Below are 23,929 nucleotides of genomic sequence, written 5' to 3' on the forward strand. Positions count from 1 at the left end.
AATGGAAAACTCACCCATCAAATTCCTAAATTTTCAAAGATGGGACGCAACTCTTTAACTCTTCTCCAAAGTTTTAGGTCTATTTAGAGTTTGGAAGATGACATCTTTGGTTGGCATCATGAAGGTATATAAACTTACTCTATCAATGAAGAATATAAAAAAGCTATTTCCTCAATAAAAATCCTTATCCCTTTTGTTGGGAAAAGATCCAGAACTCTAAGGCTTTGCCCAAAACGTGATTCTTCCCATAGTTAACTTGCAACTCTAAAATCCTCACATGGGACCAGCTCCAATGAAGGGGCTTTCTGAGTTCTAGTCATTGCTATCTTTGTTCTATCTAGGAGGAATATTGTACTCACCTAATCCTCAATTGAGATTTTGCGAGAGGTAGGTATAACGGATAGATTCCTTGATATCTTTAACTTCAAATGGGTGTTTTAGAGAACCACCAATGGGAGTTTTTAATCATTGGAATGTCTAATAGCGCTAAACATCCTTCATGATTTATGGAATTCGGCCCCAAGTCTCATCACCTAGAAATTCTGGCTAGAGAGGAATTATTAAATTTTCAATGGAAACTAGAAGAACCAATATCAAGAATGGAAGGAGATTTTGGAGGCCTGCTCCTAAGTACTATTGTTCTAAAAACATTTAGATCCATTGTGGCCAATCCCGCAAAAGTTTCAACCTTAAGGAATCGTCCAGACATTGGAAAATATTATGATGGCCAAAAGATGAGGAGAACTGGTGTCCCCTCTAATTGTATGGGTCAAACTATGAGGGTGATGTCATTGCTTTTAGAACTTACTTCACTAGTTTTAACACAAATGACATAGCTGAGGTTGAAGGATGATCTTGGATATCAAATTGGAAATTCAAGCTGTAGTTCATAATTTGATTGTTGTGGGAGACTCAAATCTTGATATCATCAGCCAGCAAAAAGGAAAAATCAAAAACTGGCAGATTAGTGGCTTTATCAAGGAATCTAATTTGCTAATATGCTGATTTAATTGCACCCATTTCAGGCATGTGAAGAAGGAATGCAACAAAGCTTCTGATCAGCTGCCAAATCTGAGCCTCCAAGAACCTTTCCATTCTCATGCACTAGTTGGCAGCACCTTTGGAGAAGCTAGCAGCTTCTATTCTTTTCTGAAAATATTTAAAATCAAAACCTGGCAGATCAATGGCTTTATTGAGGAAGATAAGTAGTTGATATGCCAATTTAATTGCACCTACGTCTGGCATGTGAAGAAAGAACACAACAAAGCTGCTGACTAGCAGGCAAATCTGAGCCTCCAAGAGCTTTTCCACTCTCATGTTCAAATTGGCAGCAGCTTTGATGAAGTTGGAAGCTTTTATTCTTTTCTGCATCTTTTCAGTGAAGATTAACAGGCATGCTGCACCCCATAAATTAACTCTTTCCTTCAACAACAGCCCAATTTTTAGAATCAACACGTTATATTAAGATCTGTATGCAGTACATTCCCCTATGGATTATGCCAAGTTTCTCTGCAGTCTTTAAATGGCCGTCATTTTGATCTTTCCCTCTTCCCACTCATTATTCCTTCAATTTTGATGCTTCCCTCTCCTTTCTGTTCTCACCTTTATCATCTCATGTTCTTTCCTTTTTGATCTCATGTTCTTTCCTTTGCACCTTTGTGTCCGCAGTTATTTCCTTTCAAGACTGTTTGTTTTCCCTTTAAGAGAAACATTTGTGTTAGGAAAAAGATCCCTTTCTTCCTTGTGCCATTCCTTTTGCTAGTCACTTTCTTGCTACTGAAAGGTATATGCTATCCTTTGCCTCTCAAACCCATTGGTTTAACTTTAAACGGCATCCTCCTTGGATAATGAGCTGTTTTCTCATGACCTTTTGGTCCACAAATTACCTTGCAGGTAGACACTGCTGGAATCTCTTTCACTTCCTAATGCCTTCAGTAGGTCTTTTACTCCTGGCACATCTATACATGTCTAATTCAATGCTAGAACTTTCCAATTGCCTACTCAATGGTGTAGAAGTTCAACAAATTGTTGTTGAAGCTATTATGTTTTCCTCCACTCTCCATCCAATCCCAAATGATATGAACTTAGAGCTACCTTCCACCACAGCTCTTCATTGCAATAAAGAAAATATGAACAATCAGAATACTACCTGCAATATGGATATTCACCATGCATCAACAAATGTAAACGCCGATGCAAAGGAGATCCGTACTTATTCCAACAAGAAAAGGAAGAGTAAGGCCATCTTGGTCGACTCTACACCTTGTATAAAGGCTCACTGCTCTAATGGTTCCATGTAAGCCAATTCTTTCAACATCAACAATGTCGTTGAACCTGCATCCACCAGCAATGCTCATCAAGAGACTGCTTTAGATACCATGCCTATAATCCAGAATTTGCAGACTATGGGCAATTACTATATCCAGAAAACTTGTCTCGAAAGAATGAATCTTCATGATCTAACATCTTCAATCAAAAATTTGTGGAAAACATCAATTGCCATCGTTTTCAAATTGAGGATGGAAGCAGATAGAAGAACTTTGGATGATCAAGCTGAGACCTTGAATGCTATTAATTCCAATAAAGGTGATTTGGAAGATATCTGTAATAGTCTTCATGTTCAAGTGCATAAACTGAGGGGACTAGCTCATCAATTTAATATGTGGCTCTCCCATGTTAATTCCAATAAAGGTGATTTGGAAGATATCTGTAATAGTCTTCATGTTCAAGTGCATAAACTGAGGGGACTAGCTCATCAATTTAATATGTGGCTCTACCATGGCAATCAATGCGCAAAAGTGAATGGTCATCCACCAGATGTCCAATCCAAGAATCATTTTGAGAAAGATTCCTACAATGTTCTAGTCTACCTTTATGTTCTCTTTACTTTCTATACTTCATTTCTCTGTAGTCTGGCCTCTAGCCTCTTTGAATAATGAATAAAGTTTAGGAACAAAAGATAACATAAAGGCAGACTAGAACATCATAGGAATCTTTCTCAATATATATATGCTGCAAAATAAGGATTATTATCTCGACTCTTTGCATCCTCTTCTGAATACACTATTCGCATTCTATTGATCGACCATTAATCATTATTGCTTTTCAAATAGAGTACAGCACAGACCATTCAAAACAGATGTAATCTTTAAAATTTGTGAATTTCCAAAATTTTAAAAAAATGCTTGCCAGCCACTCCATCATTCAAGAATAGACATTTCCAGTGGATGTATATATTTTTACCTATTAATTTTTTGAAGATACAAATTTCATAAATATGCTTTGCATATCAGTCTACATATAATGGAAATATTGATGAACTTGTATCCAAGAACTCCAATAAACTTATATCAGTCAATTTTTCCTAGGTTATTCGGAAATGAAGAAAGAAACACCAGTACACGTCATGGTTGGCTGGAAGCACAATAGCACAAATCCGAATGGCACAGTTAATAACGAGTTGACTAAGTCTTGATCAGTTTCAAAAACTGAATATACAGCAAAAAGAATCATATTAACAAGAAACAGAATGGCATAGTTAATCACAAGATGAAACAAGTCACAAATATAATTTAACTGGGAAAAATAAAATTTCTCAAGACCACAATCATTTTCCTAATTAAAACATTAAAACCTCTATTTTACTTAATCTGAAAGAAAAGAATGATAATAGATAAATCATTCCCCTTCACTGGACATTCCAAATTCAAACAAATACTTCAAGCATGCATGGATTTCATATATGCCACATCAAATACTAATTATATTCAAAACGATATGCAACCAGGCATACATGCAAAAGCTATGAACAATAAGTAATGGCAGTATTAAATAAAATCATTTCGCTTCAAAGAAAGGCTCTTGTCAAACAATACTTTAAATGTTTATTAATAATAATACATCTTCACTTCCAGGGGGCATTTATATTAAATGACAAACAGGATATCATAATAATCATTATTTGAGGGAAACAAGTTAAAAACTAAAGTTGGAATATATAACACAAGCTTCCTGCCATGATTGTGAGACCTCAGTTCCCTAAGAAAACCAGATAACTTCAGTAAAAAAAATTTAAAAATAAAATGAGTGTTATAACAACAGCTATAACCCTTAATAAACTTCAAATTATTCAATTTAAGACAGTTCAAAATGATAAAATAAGTTCAAGCAAGACGTACAGATAAGGGAAAAAAATCTTATTTGAAAGAAAGCCAATGCATTTGCTAGAAAAACTACATTAATAGAAATACACACGTATATGTTAGTCCAAGCAGATTTGATATACCTGATGTACGATAAAATCGAAGTTTATTTACAGTCTGCAGTATAGTCGACATTTGAACAGGCAAGGCTTTATGTAGAGGCAAATGACAAAGAACCTGCATGAGTTTTGAAATCTAAGCTTATATTGAATTTCAGACAAAAAACCATCTGTTACAAGTGATTTTATCACAATTAATCATGTATTAGCAGCCCCAAAACACCTTGAATATGACTTGTAACACAGTTGTTTGCTCTTCAACTGATGCCTGACTCAGCCATTTGGACAGAATTGGTATGCCTCCTTTGGTTACAAACCTGCCAATTGTTCCATACCAATATGAAAGTTTCTCCTAGCTAAAAGCACATACAAGGGATGCACAACATTTTGCAAAGTCAAAAAAAAAGGAAGAATCTTCATTTATACCAGCACAAAACTGTTGAATCATGTATCTGTAAAATCCGCTCCAATAGTTGGACCTGACCAGAAAATGTGCCTTCCTTTCTCATTAAAAAGAAAAAACCTCTAATGAAATTTGTATCAAATGATTCTCTGTCTTCAAAGGATTTGTCATCTGGTAACCGACAAGAATCTTTCCCAGCAGTCCTAATTCCAATTGCATTTGGGTAATGTAACAAAGTTGTCAGACAACCGGACTGTTTTATGGCACTTGGAACACCATCGTCAGGTGTATTGCCTGATTGTATATTATTTGTTTTGTCATGTGCCTGTCGGACAAGCCTCCGTACTCGGGACCGCTGCCCAGAAAAGAATTCTCTAACCTACAAAAAAGTACAGTAGTTAGATTTTTGGGAAAAAACCATGACTTGGATAAATGAATGTGAAAATATCCAGAAATGAAATGTACACAGAGCCTAATCAAATGCTGATGATATTCAGGTGACTTTTGCAGGTCACCAAATTCCTTATCAGCACTTTCAAGCAAGAAACTATTGACATTGACTATAAAGTATAAGCATTAAAATAAATGGACTAAACATGAATATGAAGACATCAAATAAGATCCCCATGAAATTTAAATTGAAAAATTAAGAACAGTTTTACAAAAAGTTTGTCACGCCAATCATCCTGCATAGGGTTTACATATCATGAAACTATATTAAATTGATAAAAATAAAGACAAATTAAAATAATTATTATGACTCCCAAAATTTATACCAAGACACTTGATCAACAAATTCTGAAATGAATAAAGAACAAATATCATTGAACACATGGACCATACAAAGGTCCACTTGATAGAGAGACATAAAAGAATGACTACACAATCCCCATCAGCTGACTATAAGTAGACCAGATTAAATCAAATAATGAACAGATAAACATAATAACCAAAGAATGCACAATCCACACAAACGAAAATCATCAGAAGACAAGGCCAACAGAAAGTACACAACCTTTCAAATAAATCCTCAAAAAAATGAAAGATCCATATATCAACTATAGGTTGAAATTCCTGAAAGATTAAATGCAGCAAAAGAATGCAATAAAAACCTACTGATCAAATTTCCTACCACAACATAAAAATATACAAGTTGACATTGAATTAAACATAAAAGTGCCTTAGATTCATTCTTGTGCATAAAATTCTTAAAAAATCATGTAGTCCATAAAATCTATCAGTCCTCTAATGAGATAATTCCTAAAAATTTTAATACTAATTAGAAAACTATTTAGACAAATGCTCACACACACATGTTTAATAAACATTGGCATGACATTTGCTTAGCTGCTCCCACAATGAAAATGTACTACACCTGGCCCTCCCATCCCTCTTTTGGCAGCAGCCTGGATCAGGCAAGGATAGGGATCAGATCTCAAAGCTCTTAGTTCAAGATTTATGACTCAGAGCCCACCATTCCACCAGATATCCAGTGTAAAAAAGATTGTTCAAGGAGAATATTTCATGAAAATCAAAACTCTACACAATATTGTATCCTATAAAAAAACTATGTGTGTTCTGCAGCCACAACAGATGAGAACATATCTAAATTTAATACTCATATTACAGTGATTACTCGATTCCGCTTATCTTATGACAGTAGCATGCATGCAAGCAGTCAGGCACACTGAAAAAAAGAATCTGATGCCTATTTACAACTTTCACTAGATATTATGATTGTAACTTCACTCAACATCTTTTCTCTTGTGCCATTGGAAAGTATGATAGCAATTCCACCCTATAACATATTTTCTTTTATGCCTTTTAAATTTTCTCAAAATAATCCAAATTCTCTACTTTTATTGCTTCCTTAGTTCTCCAAATCAATGAACATTTCCTGAGCACAGACATGTATGCAAGTACCTCATATCCAAGTATGGATAAGTTAGCAATGCAACTGCCTTGATATGAACAACACAATAGAAAAGATATTGAACATCAAAGATGCACTTGAAATTCTAAAATTGCAACCGATGAGAAAACAATAAGCAAACTACACTTGCATACACCGTTTGGATATTATTGCATCAAATTTTTGATAAACATGCCTGTGTAATAGTAGCACCACAAAGAGCACTAATTTCTCGAGCTTCCCTCTTTGTAACTGTGTCTTTAATTGCAAAAACTCCTTGCAGACATTTGATAGCTTTAGGAGTCAATAGGTCCCTTGGTCTCCTACCTGAGAAAATACCATAATGCAATATAATATTATTCTATTTGAAAATCAGATATGGCATTTTGTACACATTATAAAGAGATCGGATTACCATTCCAAATGAAGTAATTCAAAATTTATGCAGCTTTCTTCCATAAGAATACATAATCACAAAAGCAATCAATTTCTCTCATGCTAGGGTCAAGAAACATAAAGTCCACTATCTACCAAAGTGTTAACCATTCTTCATGGTCTTGCAAAAAATGCATGTGAGCACAACTGGATTCTAAACGGGTCAATGTCACCCCATTTTAAGTTTTGACAGTCCAAAGTAATAACTGGCTTGTATTTGCTAGACTGTAGATACAAAAAGCAAAACAACAAGCATAAAATGAGAATTCTAAAGTTTCAACTAGTAACTGATACAAAAACATGTATTCCAAACAGTCAGATGAACAAACAATATGTCCAATCTGTTTGCTAAAATTTTCACTACAGTATAAATAAGATTTGTTATGGCATTTTAAAAGTAGGGGACTACATGAAAACTTTCAACTAGTGACTGCTAAAACATATATATTTGAAACAGTAAGATGGCCAAGACATAATCAAAAATGTCAGGCAAGTACTTGTGAGGCAAACCAGTCTGCAAGTAACTTACACAAAGCATCATCTAGTAACTCATGCATCCATGAGAAAAACAGATAAACTTCCCAGGCAGAAAAACATCAGTCCACCCTTGAAAAACACTCAAACTTGTAATTTTTTGCACTAATATATTTGAGTTTTCAGCATATTTGAGCATTGAACAATTTGTTTGCATGCAACTCGGATTGAGTATTGATCGTGCTTAGTTAAGTTATTAACTGCATTTGAGAGGCATGTAACACGGTAACTTTTTTTTTTGTTTTTATTTTTTGTTGTTTCTTTTGTTTATTGTCTTCATTCTAGCAAGCTGGGCTTTACAGTTTTTTTCTTAGTTTCTTCTAGCAGTTAAGACTGTTTCTTCAAATATTTATGTTTCTTCCTGTTTTGCTATGGTTTCAGTTCATTTTTCCAAATGAACAAAATGGCATCCACAAGCAACAAAAGTGGGCAGCAAACCTAAGGAACCTACTTAAAAACATGGCACAATAGGTACAGAATCACAGATCCAAGAATGGTGATATACTATTGTAGATTGCATATGAAGAAGGTATCAATTGCTTGAAATTTCACCTTGCACAGATTAATGGCTGAAATATTGCAATATGCAATGCAACCGGCAAAGAAGTTGAAGAAGAGGTTACGACTCTCCTTCATCTTATGACCAGAAAAAAACAAAGAAAAACTGGACCACTGATGCATTGGCAGTTGTCCTAAGTGCTACATGGATGGAGGGGGATTTAGGTGGCCCTTCATCTTGCATTGGACAGCAACATAATTCAATCATCGACGTTTAGATTTTGTTTATTTAGTTATTCATAATGCAAATATAAAAAAAAATCAATAAACAACATTTAAACAAAGTGAAAGATTTGAGTGTAGATCTTACCTTGAAGGCTTGATGAATGATAATTGACGAAGACAACTAAAATGGGTAGAGACTCTTCTCCTCTTCTTCTTCTTGCTCAATCTAAGTGGCAAATTGTTGATTGTAATTTAAATTGAGTTTGGGCCAGCTTATTTAAAGTTTTTTGGCATTGTGGAGTGATAGTAGTAACCATTTGCATACTAGGGTTAGTGATAAGAGTTTAATTTGTCTCAATTATTTTTTATTAAATTTTTCTTTTTGTGACGAGAGATTGCATGTCATCTGTTAGGTAGTTGAGGGATGCCCAAGCCTCCCTTAGCCACCCAAGGGCAGTAAGGAGCCCCCTCACCATCCCTTAGATGTGTCGAAAAGCTTTTAAGTTCATTGCTGCAATTGAATGTCAACACATTGCTCCTAAACAGAACAAAACTGGAAGCAAATATAGTGTTCTTGAATAAGTTCACAGATGAAGCAACTTTGAACTTTAGAGTGCTTAATGCTCATGAAAGATGGGATTGTAAACAAGTTTCAACACACCCTAATTGTTGCAAAACAGAACTATAAGTTTTTATTCAAGTATTCTCAGGTTTGTCAATATGCAACATTACCATATTGCTTTGCAAACAACTCCCACTGCAGCACAATATTCTAAATGGAAAATTTAGCAACAATTGTTTACATCTTACTTCCCCATAATATTAGACGAAATTCCTAAAAGAAAATGAAGCCGAATGTGGATTTGTTGTCAAGAAAAGCGGCATGCTCTGCATAAATGTATCCTAACAAGAAAAATGATCTTTTTACTTTTATTCCAAGTCACGTTTCATTGTACCATAGACATACCATAATACTCACTTTGTTGCTTTCCAATGACACGCCTTTGGTTCCTGCCTTAACTATGAAAGATAACTCATGACATAGGTAATATCTAAATTGGTGCAAATCAAGTAAATCAGACTCCTAATGAGCTAGCAAAAAATACTTTTTTAAGTAGGTGATGTTTTTTGCAATGCAAAGTTATGTGATTTTTTACCAAGATTCAACTATATAGTTTTTCAGTCAATCTTTCATCAACCCATATTTCATGTGTAGTAGTTAATAAGAACACATCTCTCAGAAGAATGAATGGTCTGTTCAGCACTCATTGCATCTAGGTGATGAATCATGCCTAGATAAAATGTTGCCTTCACCTAACATGATAGGTCATTCCAAGATAGTTGTAAACCTATCTCCACTGGTCCATTTTGCATTCATTGCATCTAGGTGATGGATCATTCTTAAATAAAGAATTGCATTCACCTGACATGATGGATAATTCCTAAATAGTTGCAAACCTATCTCCATTGACATTGAAATGGACATGCAATCTACCATTCTAAACTTCTCAAGCAATGTCTTGGCATACTTCATCTCAATTACGAAAATATAGTTTTTCAACAGGCACATTTTGAGTCCAAGACAATAATGCAAAAGTTCAAGATCTATCCTGTCAAACAATTTTTGAGATCATTCTTCATTGCATTGATCATCTTCTAAGCCCTTTGTTACAAGTTGAGCCATATACTCATCAATGCTGCCACCTAATTTGTATTTCATTTTGAACACCCATTTTCATCAAGCTGCTTTCTTCCCTAGTGAAAGATCAACAAGTTCTCATGTGTTATTCTTCAGTAATGCCTAGTACTCAACATCCATGGCATAAGCCCACAACTTGCACTCCATACCTACTTTCATTGTTTCTAGTACTATGTTTTGAATCAAAGTGCACATGAGCGCAAAATCAATTTCCCCACATGACTTGTTGCAAGTCTTTGGCCCTCAAGTAGACATGTATAAAACTATGTATAATTCTACATCCTTCATAGTGCTAAAATACCACTTGGATATTTTGTGCACAGTTGGTGAGGAAAAAAATGGAATTTATTCTAATTGAAACACATCTTCACCACCTTCTCCTTCTTCTACATGTTCATTGTCCTCAAATTGTTCTTCTTCACTCTCAAATATTTTTGGTATTTGATTTGGTGCAGTAGATGATGATGAAAGTGTGTTGCAACCACTTTCCTCATCAAAGACTACATCTTTGCAAAAGTAGAGTCTCTCCATGGCAAGATTGGTGAGTTGTACCTCTTTGACTCCAAAATGCATCCAAGAAAGATACACTACAAGGACTTTTCATCCAACTTCTTTCCTTACGCCTTGTGGATGTGTATGAATATTATACAACCAAACACCTTGAAATGTGAAATGAAGGGCTTATTCCCAATCCAAGCTTGTTTAGGAGTGATGCCATCAAGCACTTTTGTGGATGCTCTATTTAGTAAATACACTATTTTGCGAACTACTACTACTCAAAAAGTAACAACTGGATATAAATCTTTTACTACCCTACACACCATTTCCATGATGATACAGTTATATCACTCTACAACAAAATATTTGAGATGTAAAAGAAGTGACCATTTGATATGTCTCTTTTGATCCCATGCTCTTTTTGGTACTCTAAAAAGTCATTATTGGTGAAATCACCCTCAATCAGAGCATATGGCTTTGAGAAGGCAACCAATTGACCATTCCAATTAGGGCTCCAAAATCCTTGAATTTTGCAACTGCTTGATCTCTATGAGTGAAGCAACATACCCACATTTTTGAGTGTGGTTATCCACAAAAAAATTTTAGCAACAAGAATTATTATGAATTTTCATCACTAGACTGCACAAATCAAGAAGACCATGGAACCATTTATCAACAACAAGAAAGGGAGCCCTATGTTGTTTCCCAACAAGACCGTTGGAGTAAAGATATTGTCTACTTTGGGGGAGAAAATCCTCACACCATGTCATGTCTACTCAAGGAAATATGATAGCCAATAAGATAACCAAATCAACTATAACAGACTATTGTGGATGAATATATCTTCAAGGCTAGTGATATATCTTCATGTGAAACATTAGCAATCTAAAACATTCTTCCCAGGTACAAGAGACATCTTGTAAGTCTCAAGAATTGTCTCAAACTAGACAAAGCTTCTCACCATCTTGATGGTCAAACTCAACTTTCAAGTTGTGCTTGTGTGACTTACAAACAAAAGATTCTTACTGAGACTTGGAATGTATAGAACCTTTATAAGTCGACATTTTTGGGTCCAAGGTAGTAAGTCTCAAGAATTGTCAATATATTGTGGATGAATATATCTTCAAGGCTAGTGATATATCTTCATGTGAAACATTAGCAATCTAAAACATTCTTCCCAGGGACAAGAGACATCTTGTAAGTCTCAAGAATTGTCTCAAACCAGACAAAGCTTCTCACCATCTTGATGGTCAAACTCAACTTTCAAGTTGTGCTTGTGTGACTTACAAACAAAAGATTCTTAGTGAGACTTGGAATGTATAGAACCTTTGTAAGTTGACATTTTTGGGTCCAAGGTAGTAGACAAATATCACCAACGTCCTAAACTCTATAAAAGCACTATCACCCCCCAATGGAACCTATCTATATCAAATAAAAATAGTCAAGTTAACAAAGCACTCTTTCACACCAATCATGTGTCTAGAGGCACCATAACCAACATATCCCTCGAATTGATCAAAAGAGGATGCTTTTATCTATGTAACATATTAAAAAATTTCTTGATAGTTCCAACAAGGGCTTTCAACATAATTGAGGCCTCATAAACTTGAAATTTCTATAACATTTTACATGAGATGTTCCCGCTATGCTTGATATTTGTCTAGTTTAGAAACTTCGCAGTAGATAGAAATCTCAATAGAATAAATGGTTATGAATGATAAAACTAAACTGAATATTAAACCATTGAAAAGGCTTTTGTCGGACAAAAATCAAAAAAAATTTTAAAAAAAACATTTTTTCTTTTCCTTTTTTAATAAGAAGATGAACAAAGTGGACTAAAAACTATGAAAAGAGTGAACAAGATAGAGAGAGGAGAGAAACCAAATGAAGGAACAATATGGAAAAGGAAGAGAAACCAAATGCAAATGGAAGATAAAGCCAACAAATTTGCACGTGATCCACATTGCACATTTGTTGACAAAATACAAATAGATGATGAAGCCAACTAATTTGCACATGGTCCACATTACTCCTCTAATTACAAAATGTAAGAATGATGGATGGATAACAATGACTTTGCACATGATCGTCACTGAATTATGATTGAGCACCACTTTTAGAGAAGGAAAGACAAGTGAACGGAAGGTGAACAAAGAGGCTCAAACCCACAAGCTAGTCATTCATCTTCAACACCAAAAGATTACAATTACAAAGCCTTCTAACTTACTAATTGCCTAAAACCACCTAAAAACTAACTAATAACTAATCTCTACTAACTAAAGCATTTATTTCATTATTAATTATTATTCAATAACCCATGTTAAGCACTAATTTCTAACACAAGCAACAAAAGGAAGTTTCCAAGAACCCCACCTAGTATGACACCTAAAATTACATGATAAATAATTTTTTAAAAACGCTTTAGAAAAGAAATTCCCAAATACTTTTTGCACCGAAGGAGCCTAAAGTTCTTGTTTACAAACAAAATAGAGATAAAACTACTTTTAGTTGATGATGATTACTTAGTCCCTGAGATATTTCTGCATTAACACAATTTTTTGGGCATGCAACACCTAAAGAATTATGGCAAAGCAAACACAATGACTTTTTGGTAGTTTTGTTCCATAAGCTTAATTTTGACTAACCACAAATTTATTTATTTTTTCTATTTTTGCATTTTCTGAAAAGTTTTTTGAGGTTGACATCCCTAGTCGTCTCAAGGCCAGCTAGACATCCCTAGGACATTTTCTACTTTACTAGAGCACTTCAAGGCTGCTCCCCCAATTTTTTAATTCTTTGGGATTGATCAAAAGCCATTTCCTAGCCAATTTGTGCATACTGAAAAAGGTACGAGAACACTAGCTAGAAAAGGCCCCAAGATGCGTCCCAATTGTTTGATTCTTTTGATCCTATTGTGTTTAGCAAATTATCTTACTCTTAATGTGGAAGATATTATAAATATTAATGTTTTGAATGTCAGTTGTGTGATATTATGATATTGAAGTTCAAATAGAAGTTTTATTTGTTTTTCTTTGCAAAGCATGTGTAACATTTGAATTTTTAAGAAATAAGTTTCATGGTTTTTTTTATTGAGGGTAAAGTTCGATTTTTGGAAGGGCCCAAAAACTTTCAAAAAACAAGTTTGAAGTTTAAAGTATCAATAATATTTTTTAAATTACTTAAAAGACTTCTAGGATATTAGAATTTATCTATGTGATGATTTTACAAACAAAAAATGATAGAAAAATTCTTTGTAGTTTATAATGAATAAAGTGTTCCTTGTAGCACAAAAGCTTGGCTCATTTCAATTATTATGCATCATTTGACTTTTTATCACTTAAATGAAACAACAATTAAGGTTGGATCAATATAAATGCTCCCTCGTATAGATAGATCATTCGTTGTGAGGTAATCTCTTAGATTTTCCCCAAGCTACTAGTGGCCTCCAACATTTTTGAAGACTTGTACTATCAAAGCCTATCTAGCAATCAATCAAGTGAAGATTACTTTCCCACAAGGGATTTCCACATTAACATCTTGCTGATTTGTATTTTTTTTGCTCTTATTGTGCTCATATTGACTTGGCTTGCACGTAAGCTCTAAACATTGTTTGTAGTGCTGTGTGTTTTCTATCCTCCTTGAATTCAATAGTTTAGTGATTTCAATATTGACCACTTACATTATAAACAATTTCCAGATGCATGCAATATGTATGGTGATTTTAGAGTGTGTGATTAAATATAAAATAGAGGTGTATAGATTAAAAAAATCCTATGTTGTTTTAATTTCTCTATGGTGAAAGCTTGAGCAATTGATAAATTTTATGGGCATCTAATCGTAATAATGGTGATATGCTGCAGTAATGACAAATAAATTCGAGTGCACCGAATTAAAGATTGATGGATTGTACGATGATGGTGATGTATTCCTAGCATATATTGATGTCATGATTCTGAAAGTTGCTTGCAAGAGAGTGACTCCTATTTATACTGATGGTAGATCAATACATTTTTGTAAGCAACTAATTGAAGTTTTCCCATTTATATGCAATTAGCAAAGATTTTCATTGCACTGCCAATGAACAGAGATTGTTTTAAATGTTCATTGCAATTTGTTCAATATCTCATTACTGGAAGCGCATTAAATTAAAGACTGAGGAATTGTATGATAACAGTGATGTATTCCAAGCATATATCAATGTAATGATTCTGGAGGTTGCTTGAAAGTGTAACTCTTAATTAGAGTGATGGTAGATCAATTGGTTTTTTTGAAGATCAATTAAGTTGATGGTAGGGCAATTAAAAAGGATTGCCCTGGCTCTGCCAATGAACAGAGATTCTTTTCGATGTTCATTGCAATATATCAAATATCTATTTACTAGAAGTGCATTCATCATCTGCAACAGTAAGGATTTTTACTTCACTAGTATAAAATAACATAAATTATAGCACCTATTTAAAGGTCTCGCCCAGCATTTTCACCTTTTTTATGCATAGCTTTATCACTATCATCAATTGTGATTAATCCATTTAGATGAATTTTTAACCACTTGTATATGGTTTTCAGATAATTGACTGATGTTACATGTCCTAATTGGCAAAATGCTCCATCCATAATATGTATGTTATAGTTATTGAAACTACAATCATCATTGTTTATCACCATTAAGTTTGCAATATACTTCTATAATTGTGTGTTTCATTTGCCGATGCTCTTTACAGAATGTCCATGTGGAAACATTGTATCTAATTATACAAGACGTAATGATGATCATTAACCTACCTTAAAAGTTAAACCACACTATGATAGTAGGCTGCTCATTCGGTTTAATCAATTAAGTTGAAATCTCAAATGTTGCCATCAAATTCACTAAATTGTTTTCTTTAACAAATACGTGTTGCTGCTGATTGTTATTTGTGAGATATTGTCAAGAGAAGTTGTTGAATTGTTAATTGTCATCTATAGTCCTACTCATGCATTTAAAACTAATGCATATCTAGTGGTATTATCCTTGTAAATTGGTTTGAAAAACTATTGCTTTTGCATTTGGTCTATATAGCTTAAATACTTTAGTCAGACTGTCAAAGAAAACACACTCATCTCAACTTCTTACTACTATTCAACACGTAAAAAGCATCCAACACCCTTATATCTTGAATTCATTACTATATTAAAAATTATCTTTTACTCATTTCAAAAACACTTGCATGTTAACTTCTCCAAAAGCACCATATTCACTATCACCACAAAACCACCTTATAACTCCTTTGAAAATCAGAAAAAAATTACCTTAAACAAGAAAAAGAATGATAAAATCTCAACTTTGTGCCATTAACATGACATCGAAATAATTTGAAAGAAACTACAAATAGGATTGAAATATTTTTGTGATGAAAGATCAATAAACTGTAAGCAATTAAATTAAAATTTGAAAAAACAAAGAGGACTGAAACATGCCTGAATCACTTTGACTTCAGAATAACGCATGATATAAATTGATACACTACCAATTTCATATCCCTCTCCCAACCCATGTCCAATAGATCAGCTCACACTAAATTTACCAACACATCTTTGTTGGCATTTTGATGATGTTCAGTTGTGATTGTCATTGATGGACACACACTTATTGAGTTATTCTCAACAGGTAGTATGTGATGTATTGTTCAAACTGGTATTATATGCCATTGTATGCATAGTCTTTGTTTGTTGAACACTATCGGTGTTTGCAGAAGGAGCTTACCGATCAAAGCATGACCGAGGACCTCAAGCGGTACGAGGACCCCAAGCAGCAGCCAATCTTTTTGATCGGAACACTATGTTCCAGTTTACCAGTCTTTGCTTGTAAACCGGTAATCGGTATACTTTGTTTTGTTAACGGGCAAACTTGTAAAGTGTGATGAGTTATCATCCACCGATGCCGATTCAGTGATTCTGTGTCGTGTTACAAATTATGTCTAGATGCACTGTACCTAGGAAATTGTAATCAAATCTCATTGGACCGACATGAAACTAGATTCCTATATGAGGACATCATGTCTAGGGTTTTGAGGAGTGTTGCGTAAGAAGATTAGGTCTTTGTAAGAAGGTATCTTGCGACAAAGATTGAACGTGCGAAGGACAAAAGACTGAAGTAATGCTGCAATGCATTAACAGAGAGCAATCAAGGATCTAGCCAAGCATTCCATGCTACTTTCTAGATCACTTACTTGTTGATTACTAATCTCTTCGACAAGTTAGAAACCCTTAACCAGGTAGGCTCAGTTAAGCCTGTTCTAAATCCTCTAACAAGGTGGTTCACAGTTGTGGATCTGAAATCCTTTAGCAAGGTAGTCTTTAACAGGACTTATCTCCTAACAGAGATCGGGATCTGTTCTGGTGAAGAACATTGTAAGACCTTAACTGGTCTGGTTGCTATTCTGCAGATAGTAGACTTGTGAGTTTTACTCACTGTGGTTTTTCCCATTTGGGTTTCCACGTCAAAATATCTTGTGTTATGGTGATTGTGTTATTGTGGGTGACTGCTTTATTTGCTATTTGGCTTGTTTGTGTATTAACTGGTTTATTGTTTAAAGGGCTATACCGGTCTGCAGTAAAATTGCTTAAGTGTTTGGGAAGGTTTTTGGGTATACTAATTCAACCCCCCACTCTTAGTATTCATCAATCTTCACCATGCGACCATATTAGTTCATTCCAAATTTACCAACAAACCAATCCCACTCATTTTTTTCTCCATGTTATCATTATTCTAACATTGTCTGTATCTTTCTGGTAATTTCAATTTACCTGCACATGTCTTCAACTTCAACTCAGCCTTCCATTTGAAACAAATTCTGCTATGATCATTTCATCCAGTTTCACCACTTATCAAGTCCCCAAAAAGAACATTGCATTCTTATCGTTTCAGCTCCACCCTAATGATGAAAGTTAACAAATCTGGTCCATAATGGAGCAACTGCTTTCTAAACTGGCTCCAACATCCACCCCATGCAGAAAATAAATATTTCCTACTTGTTGTTTGCAAATACCATCTTCATTCTTTGTAGAGGTAATTCTTTGTCTTCTATTTCAATTCTCAAGTACATTATAATGACTATATAGGACTGCTAGACCTTATTAAACATTTATATGACATCATATTCAGTAACGTTTCAAGCCCTTTAGCTTGGTAACAACACATATTTGGTTCTCCATTAATTGTCACCCTTTTTACAGAACCTTCTATATGGTTGCAATGGCTTTAAAATTGAGGAAGCAAGACGAAGCCATAGCCAAAGCTGATTGCAGATGAATCTAAGCAAGCTTCATGGTGTTAAATAAACAATAAACACTTCTTCAATAATCAGAGTCACATCCTTGCCTTATAATTCATCACCTTGGGAACTAGATAGAATAATGCAGGCAGAAGTATCAGTGAAGCTTCAAAAATTAATACCATGTAAGTATTTCAGAGGTAGTATCAAATTAATCACAGTCAGCAATCTTTATTAATACGAAATCAACATGTTTAGATGAAACATCAGCAAAACATGTCCTGAGAAACATTGGAGAATATAAATTACTTTCCATTAGATTTGTTCTACTGCAGGAATATGATTACTCAAAGATTCTCCACTGGCTGTTTCACATTCAATACAATATCATTCACAAAAACCCATGACCTTTAATTTTATAGTTTTTCACATTCACATAATACTTTATAACTCAATGCTTTTTGATCTTCCATTAGCAAAGTTAATTCTAACACTCAACTCAAGGCAGCACATTTATCCACTGTACAGTTTCAGCGTATTAATTACAATCTCCTTCAACATGATATTTAACAGCTTATGATTGATATTAGTAAATTCATAAATTACAAAAGTCATACTGCAACCTTTCAATAATAAACATAATTTCTTACTAAATTTCAACACGATGAGGAATAAACACAACAAACACATAAGACATGCAATCTCCAACATAGATTTGTATAGAATGGTTTTCTCAAGGAAATAGTAATTATCTTATATATAGATTTTGTCACGATAGGCATAGCCATGACCAAAGCTGATTGAAGATGAATCTCAGCAAGCTTCATGTTGTTAAACAAACAATAAACACTTCTTCAATCAATAATCAGAGTCACATCTTCAACTTTCCTTATCATTCATTACATCAGGAACTAAATAGAATAATGCAGGCAGAAGTACCAGTTGGAGATAGTATCAATTTGATCATAGTCAGCAATCTTATTTATACAAAATCAACTTGTTAAGATTAAACATCACAAAAATATGACATGAGAAACATTGGAGAAATATAAATTAATTTCCATTAAATTTGTTCTACTGAAAGAATACGATTGCTCAATGATCTTTCACTAGCTTTTTCACATGCACAACAATATCTTTCACGAAAACCCATGATCTTTAATTTTACAGTTTTATAATACTGTTCAACTTTATAACTCAAAGCTTTTTGATCTTTCATTGGCACAGTTTATTTCTAACACTCAACTCATGGCAGCACAATTATCCACAGTACAGTTTCAGTAATTTAATTACAATATCCCTGAACATGATATTTAACAGCCGATGACTCAAATTAATAATAAAATAAATTACAAAATTCACTATGCAACCTTTCAACAATTACCATAACTTATCGCTAATTTCAACGCAATGAGAAATTATTACAACAAACCCATAAAATATATAATATCCAGTATAAATTTGTGTAGGAATCTAGGATGGTTTTTACAAAGAAACAGTAATTATGTTTTATATAGATTTCATCATGATAGATAGACAAACAAACATATGACTCAAGTGTTATACTTTCTGCTTAATGTTGTATAACAATCAAAAAATGTGTAAAGAAAAGACATAAATGCCTTACCAAAAAACCTCATATCCTTCCCATCCTCACATGCATCCTATTAACTTTAAATGAAAACATTAAGATGAAAAATCAACACAATATTTAATATTTGTTTTTCTCAATGATATCTGGTCTAAATTAATTTGAAACATGCACCCCCGTATACCTTAGATTCTATTGCGTTTTGCATAACCAATTTCCCTTATGATGCAACAGGTATGTGTGTCAAAAGGAATGACCTCAATCGGTAAATCAAAGCTTTCTTATTGGAGACCCATGTTCATCTCCCTAGGAGACATGTTGCATGCTCATGCACACAAATGTTGGATGAGGAAAAATAGCACATCTAATGTTGGATGAAGCTAGATGCAAGTCCCAGATGTGAATATGAGGCTAGATGCATGGCATCTAAAGCCAAAGGGTGTCCCACAAGCGAAATTTGCCATTCAAAGAAAAAACTTATGCCTCTTACAGACATTTTTAAGTTGTTTATTATGTCTTTATATTAAAATGTCTTCTTTAACTAAGTTTAAAATTGCATCACTATTTTCACTTTCTTCACCCTAAATCATATAACAACAATATGAAAACCCAATCTATAGCCTCCCACCTAATTCAAGCAGTAAATTTGAGACGCGTATTTATAGATAAATGCAACCATATATGCAATTCGTACACAAACATGTATATATATCTGCATTCTTCACACTATGTATATAGACAGGCAGATGTTTAAATTGTAAGCATGCGTGAGAAGACAAGCCAATGATGTGTAGAATGAAGAGCAAGATATATTTTTAATACACCACTGGTTTTCAGGTGCAAAAATGATGGAGGCAATGAAACTGCTCTAGGTAAAAGTTTTGATCAGATATCTTAACACGGTCAAATCTTGTCTTCACCTTAGCACAATGCATTTCTTATACCAGTTACCGCCATCAATGTATCTTGCAGAAATGACTGTCTCATCTAGAGCAAATGACTTCAAACATTAGGTTCAAGATTAAATGACTATAACTGCAATTGAGCTTTCCGGATATAGATGATACTGGTTTTCTACGAAAATATTTATTTTGTAAATCGAGATTGTTTTATATGCATTTATTTTCTGCTACTTCAGTTAAAATTTATCAATACATAACTATAAAAATAAAAATAAAAATTGGTTATACACATGACACTATTAACATGATGTCAGAGAGCTAACAAGCAAACATATGCAGGTAAATATTTAAATGGTAGAGGTTTGCCTTTGAGCCAATAAAAAGTCCATTATTACCGCCCATAAGAATACCATATGATAAATTGATAATACTTATCTACAAGCATGGGAGATTGGGGTTATCAGCTTACAAATGTTTCCATGATAAATTCAACAATCTTTTATTTCCTATTTTACTTTATGGCCATTACTGCAAGCTCTTTGGCTCTAATAAGCTTGTAGGTATTTTATCTTTATTGACACGGGATGCAGTTTATGCTCCTTCAAGCAGTCTCTTCAAATGCTTAACTACCATTAAATATATGATTTCCATAGCAGGGTTATGACATGCCTCATAGTAAAGGAAACAATATGAAATTGAGCTGCAATGTCAAAATATATGCAATGAATTATTCTCTCCAACATTGAAGACACCGTAGCTAAAAAGGAAATATGAATACACAAGTCATTTTTTTGTTGTGCCATCTATATATGTGATTAATAGCTAACATATATATTAATTTTACATGCTAAATTGTAAAAAGTCTCACCTATTTTAATGTTAAGTGCACCAGCTGCCTGCAAACAAATAAAGTCAAAAAATCAGTAAATTATTACTCTGAGAAGAAAGAGTTCATATGCTTAAACTTGACTAGATCTAACCCGTACCAATATTTAGTACTTGAAAGGAAAACATCTAACAAAAATTAAAATACTTTTGGCACATCAATGATGTGACTGAATAAAGAGAGATGTACAAAATAATCTTTCTAAAATTCTATATTCTGATTTTCTTCAAGCACAATGTCAAAAACCAACATTTAATCAGTGCTCGTTATACATGAACAAAATCCATTGCATAACAAAAATGGGGCACACCAAATCTTTATTATTTGTACTTATATCATATAAAGTCTTTGATCATGCAAATACTTGCCATGTCTTACATATTTATGTCCCAGTTAAATATTTAATCCAGATATTAAGCAATTTCATAAAACCTGAAATGATACTTGATTGCTGTATTAACAAAGGAGAGGGATACTCCTTATATAAACAATTACAGAACATCTTTCCATAACGGAAACGATCAAGAACTAAAGACAAAATAGAATGATTCTAAATAATAACTTAATTACAAAATAGAAAATTACTAAATACTAACTAAATGACTTAAATGACCATTATAGCTAAATATTACAATATTACTTTTATTACCCTCCCTTAATTGGTCATTCTACTAACTATCATGTAGAAGACTTGTCATGATTTGCTAGTCTTTTCACCATGAATGCATAGAAGGCTCACCCCTTCTCCTCTAAATGCTCTACGACATGAGCTGTTATCGAGACCCTCCTTGGTTGGATTTTGTTATCAGCCAACCGCTTTTTGCAGAACTTCTTCATATGACCAAGTTTACCACAATAGTGACACCATCCCGCTATCCAAAGACACCAAAAACAAGCTAAAAACAGCTTCTCAAATACCTTCAATTTTTGTTGATAAAAAGTCAGAAAAATAAAAATAAAATAAAAACTGAAACCTGCGATTTGTTAAAAACAAAATCATTCAAAAAAATTTGAATACCCACGAATTTTTGGAAAATCGCACTAAACCTCCACAATTCTGAAAATCCATGATTTTACCATAAATCGTCAAAAACCCTCCACCGCTTAGGAGAAAAAAACAACACCCACAATTTTGTAAAAAAATATCCACCAAAAAAACCCTACGATTTTTGTTTTAAAAAATAGATTAAAAACTTCAACAAGTTTCTAGGTAAATGGACCACAATTTGTTTTTATTAAAAAATTCGACAAAAAAAAAACCTATGCTCTAATACCATGAAATGATAATTGATTGTTGTATTAACAAAGAAGAGGAATACTCCTTATATAAGCAATTACAAAAGAAAAGATCTTTCCATAACGGAAACAATCAAGAACTAAAGAGAATAGAAAGATTTTAAATACTTACTGACTTACAGAATAGAAAGTTACTAAAAACTAACTAAACGACCTAAATGACCATTATAGCTAAATATTACAATATTACTTTAATATAACCACCTAGTATTTCTAGACACTAAGTATCATAGAAAGTTGTAGACCGAGAAAAAAATTCAATTAAGATATTTCCTATTTGCCATTCTTTTTTATGTTGTTTTATAACATTTAATTTTTTAGTCATTTATTCCAAGGTTATGCTTGTTGAAAATTAAGTCCTAGACATGTTACATCTGTCTTATGATCTTCTCATATCAAGTCTCACTTGTGGAATCCTTATTTCATATATTTATTTACTTTAAAATTTATGCAGAGAGACGTGTGATAAAGCCTAACGTCATAATTAATAACTTTCAAGTGAATTGGCTTTCCATTGGAAATTCTGATTTTTGCTTCCAGCCTGTGAGCCATCATAAAAACATGGCATGTGTCCTATTGCCAAATATTTTTAGTCTTCCAATTACATGCAACCCATTACTAATTAGATTTAGTCAGCATAAGAGACAGATAATGGAAAGTATGAATTCATCTTAATATCTTTGATATTTAGCCTAGCATTAACTTGTACACATAAATCAGTAAGAAGTCTCCAGAAAAATCTTTATTAGTATCCCTGGATTTGTAAGCAGCAAATGACTTGTAACCTATGTCACAAAATTTGAGTTCGTGTTCGGCAGCAATAAAATTCAGATGAAATTTGATAAGGGATAAAAATTTGAAAACAAATCCGTCATTAAATTTGCCTTACATAAATTTGAAAATATTAAAATATAAAGACATTTAAAATTTTAATTTAAATATAGTAATATATAAATACTATATTCAACTGAATATTTTAATAATAATAATCTAAATAAAATATTTTACAAGATTAAACTTTCACATACTATAAATTAAGAAAATGATGATAGTTTTTTAATATGTTAAATTTTATTAATAGATTAATAAATAAAAAAGAACAATATTTATAGTTTTTGATATGTTAAATTTTATTAATAAATAAATGAAAACAAAACATTAAAACTTATGGAATATAAAGACAAAGTAGGCCAAAGTGATCACGACTTTCTCTAGGGAGTATTGATCAAAGAAAAGAAGCTATGGGTTTTATTTCTAGACACTCGACTTGTATATACCTTCAATCGATGGGCGAGAATACGCATCAATGCTAATGCTTCAATGATGGCCCCAAGAAAGGGGTCTGCAAAAGTAGTTAGCAGGAAAAAACTCCACATCACACAAGGCAGATTCACAAAAGCCCACAATGAGACAGTTTTAAAATATATTTTGATAAAAAACATTAGCCTGTTTTGCCATACAAATTTTAGGGCAAACATAACTGAATTTTCTAAGATTTTTCAAAAATCGCCAGATTTCAAATTTCATGTTCTCCAT

At 33.3% G+C, this 23,929-nt stretch overlaps 1 protein-coding gene across 2 annotated transcripts in view; it reads right to left on the minus strand.

Moving 5' to 3' along the window:
- LOC131073974 (homeobox protein LUMINIDEPENDENS) overlaps nt 1-23,929 on the minus strand; it is a 78,274-nt gene that overhangs the window by 41,080 nt on the left and 13,265 nt on the right. For both annotated transcript variants that reach the window (XM_058010509.2, XM_058010508.2), the window contains exons 2-6: nt 21,080-21,107; nt 6,773-6,903; nt 4,688-5,043; nt 4,485-4,578; nt 4,286-4,379 (exon numbers count right to left, since the gene is read on the minus strand). In XM_058010509.2, the coding sequence (XP_057866492.2) occupies nt 4,286-4,379; nt 4,485-4,578; nt 4,688-5,043; nt 6,773-6,903; nt 21,080-21,107 (703 nt within the window). The remainder of the gene's footprint in view (nt 1-4,285; nt 4,380-4,484; nt 4,579-4,687; nt 5,044-6,772; nt 6,904-21,079; nt 21,108-23,929) is intronic.

This window comes from Cryptomeria japonica, chromosome 9, assembly GCF_030272615.1.
Source record: "Cryptomeria japonica chromosome 9, Sugi_1.0, whole genome shotgun sequence".
Lineage (NCBI taxonomy): Eukaryota > Viridiplantae > Streptophyta > Pinopsida > Cupressales > Cupressaceae > Cryptomeria > Cryptomeria japonica.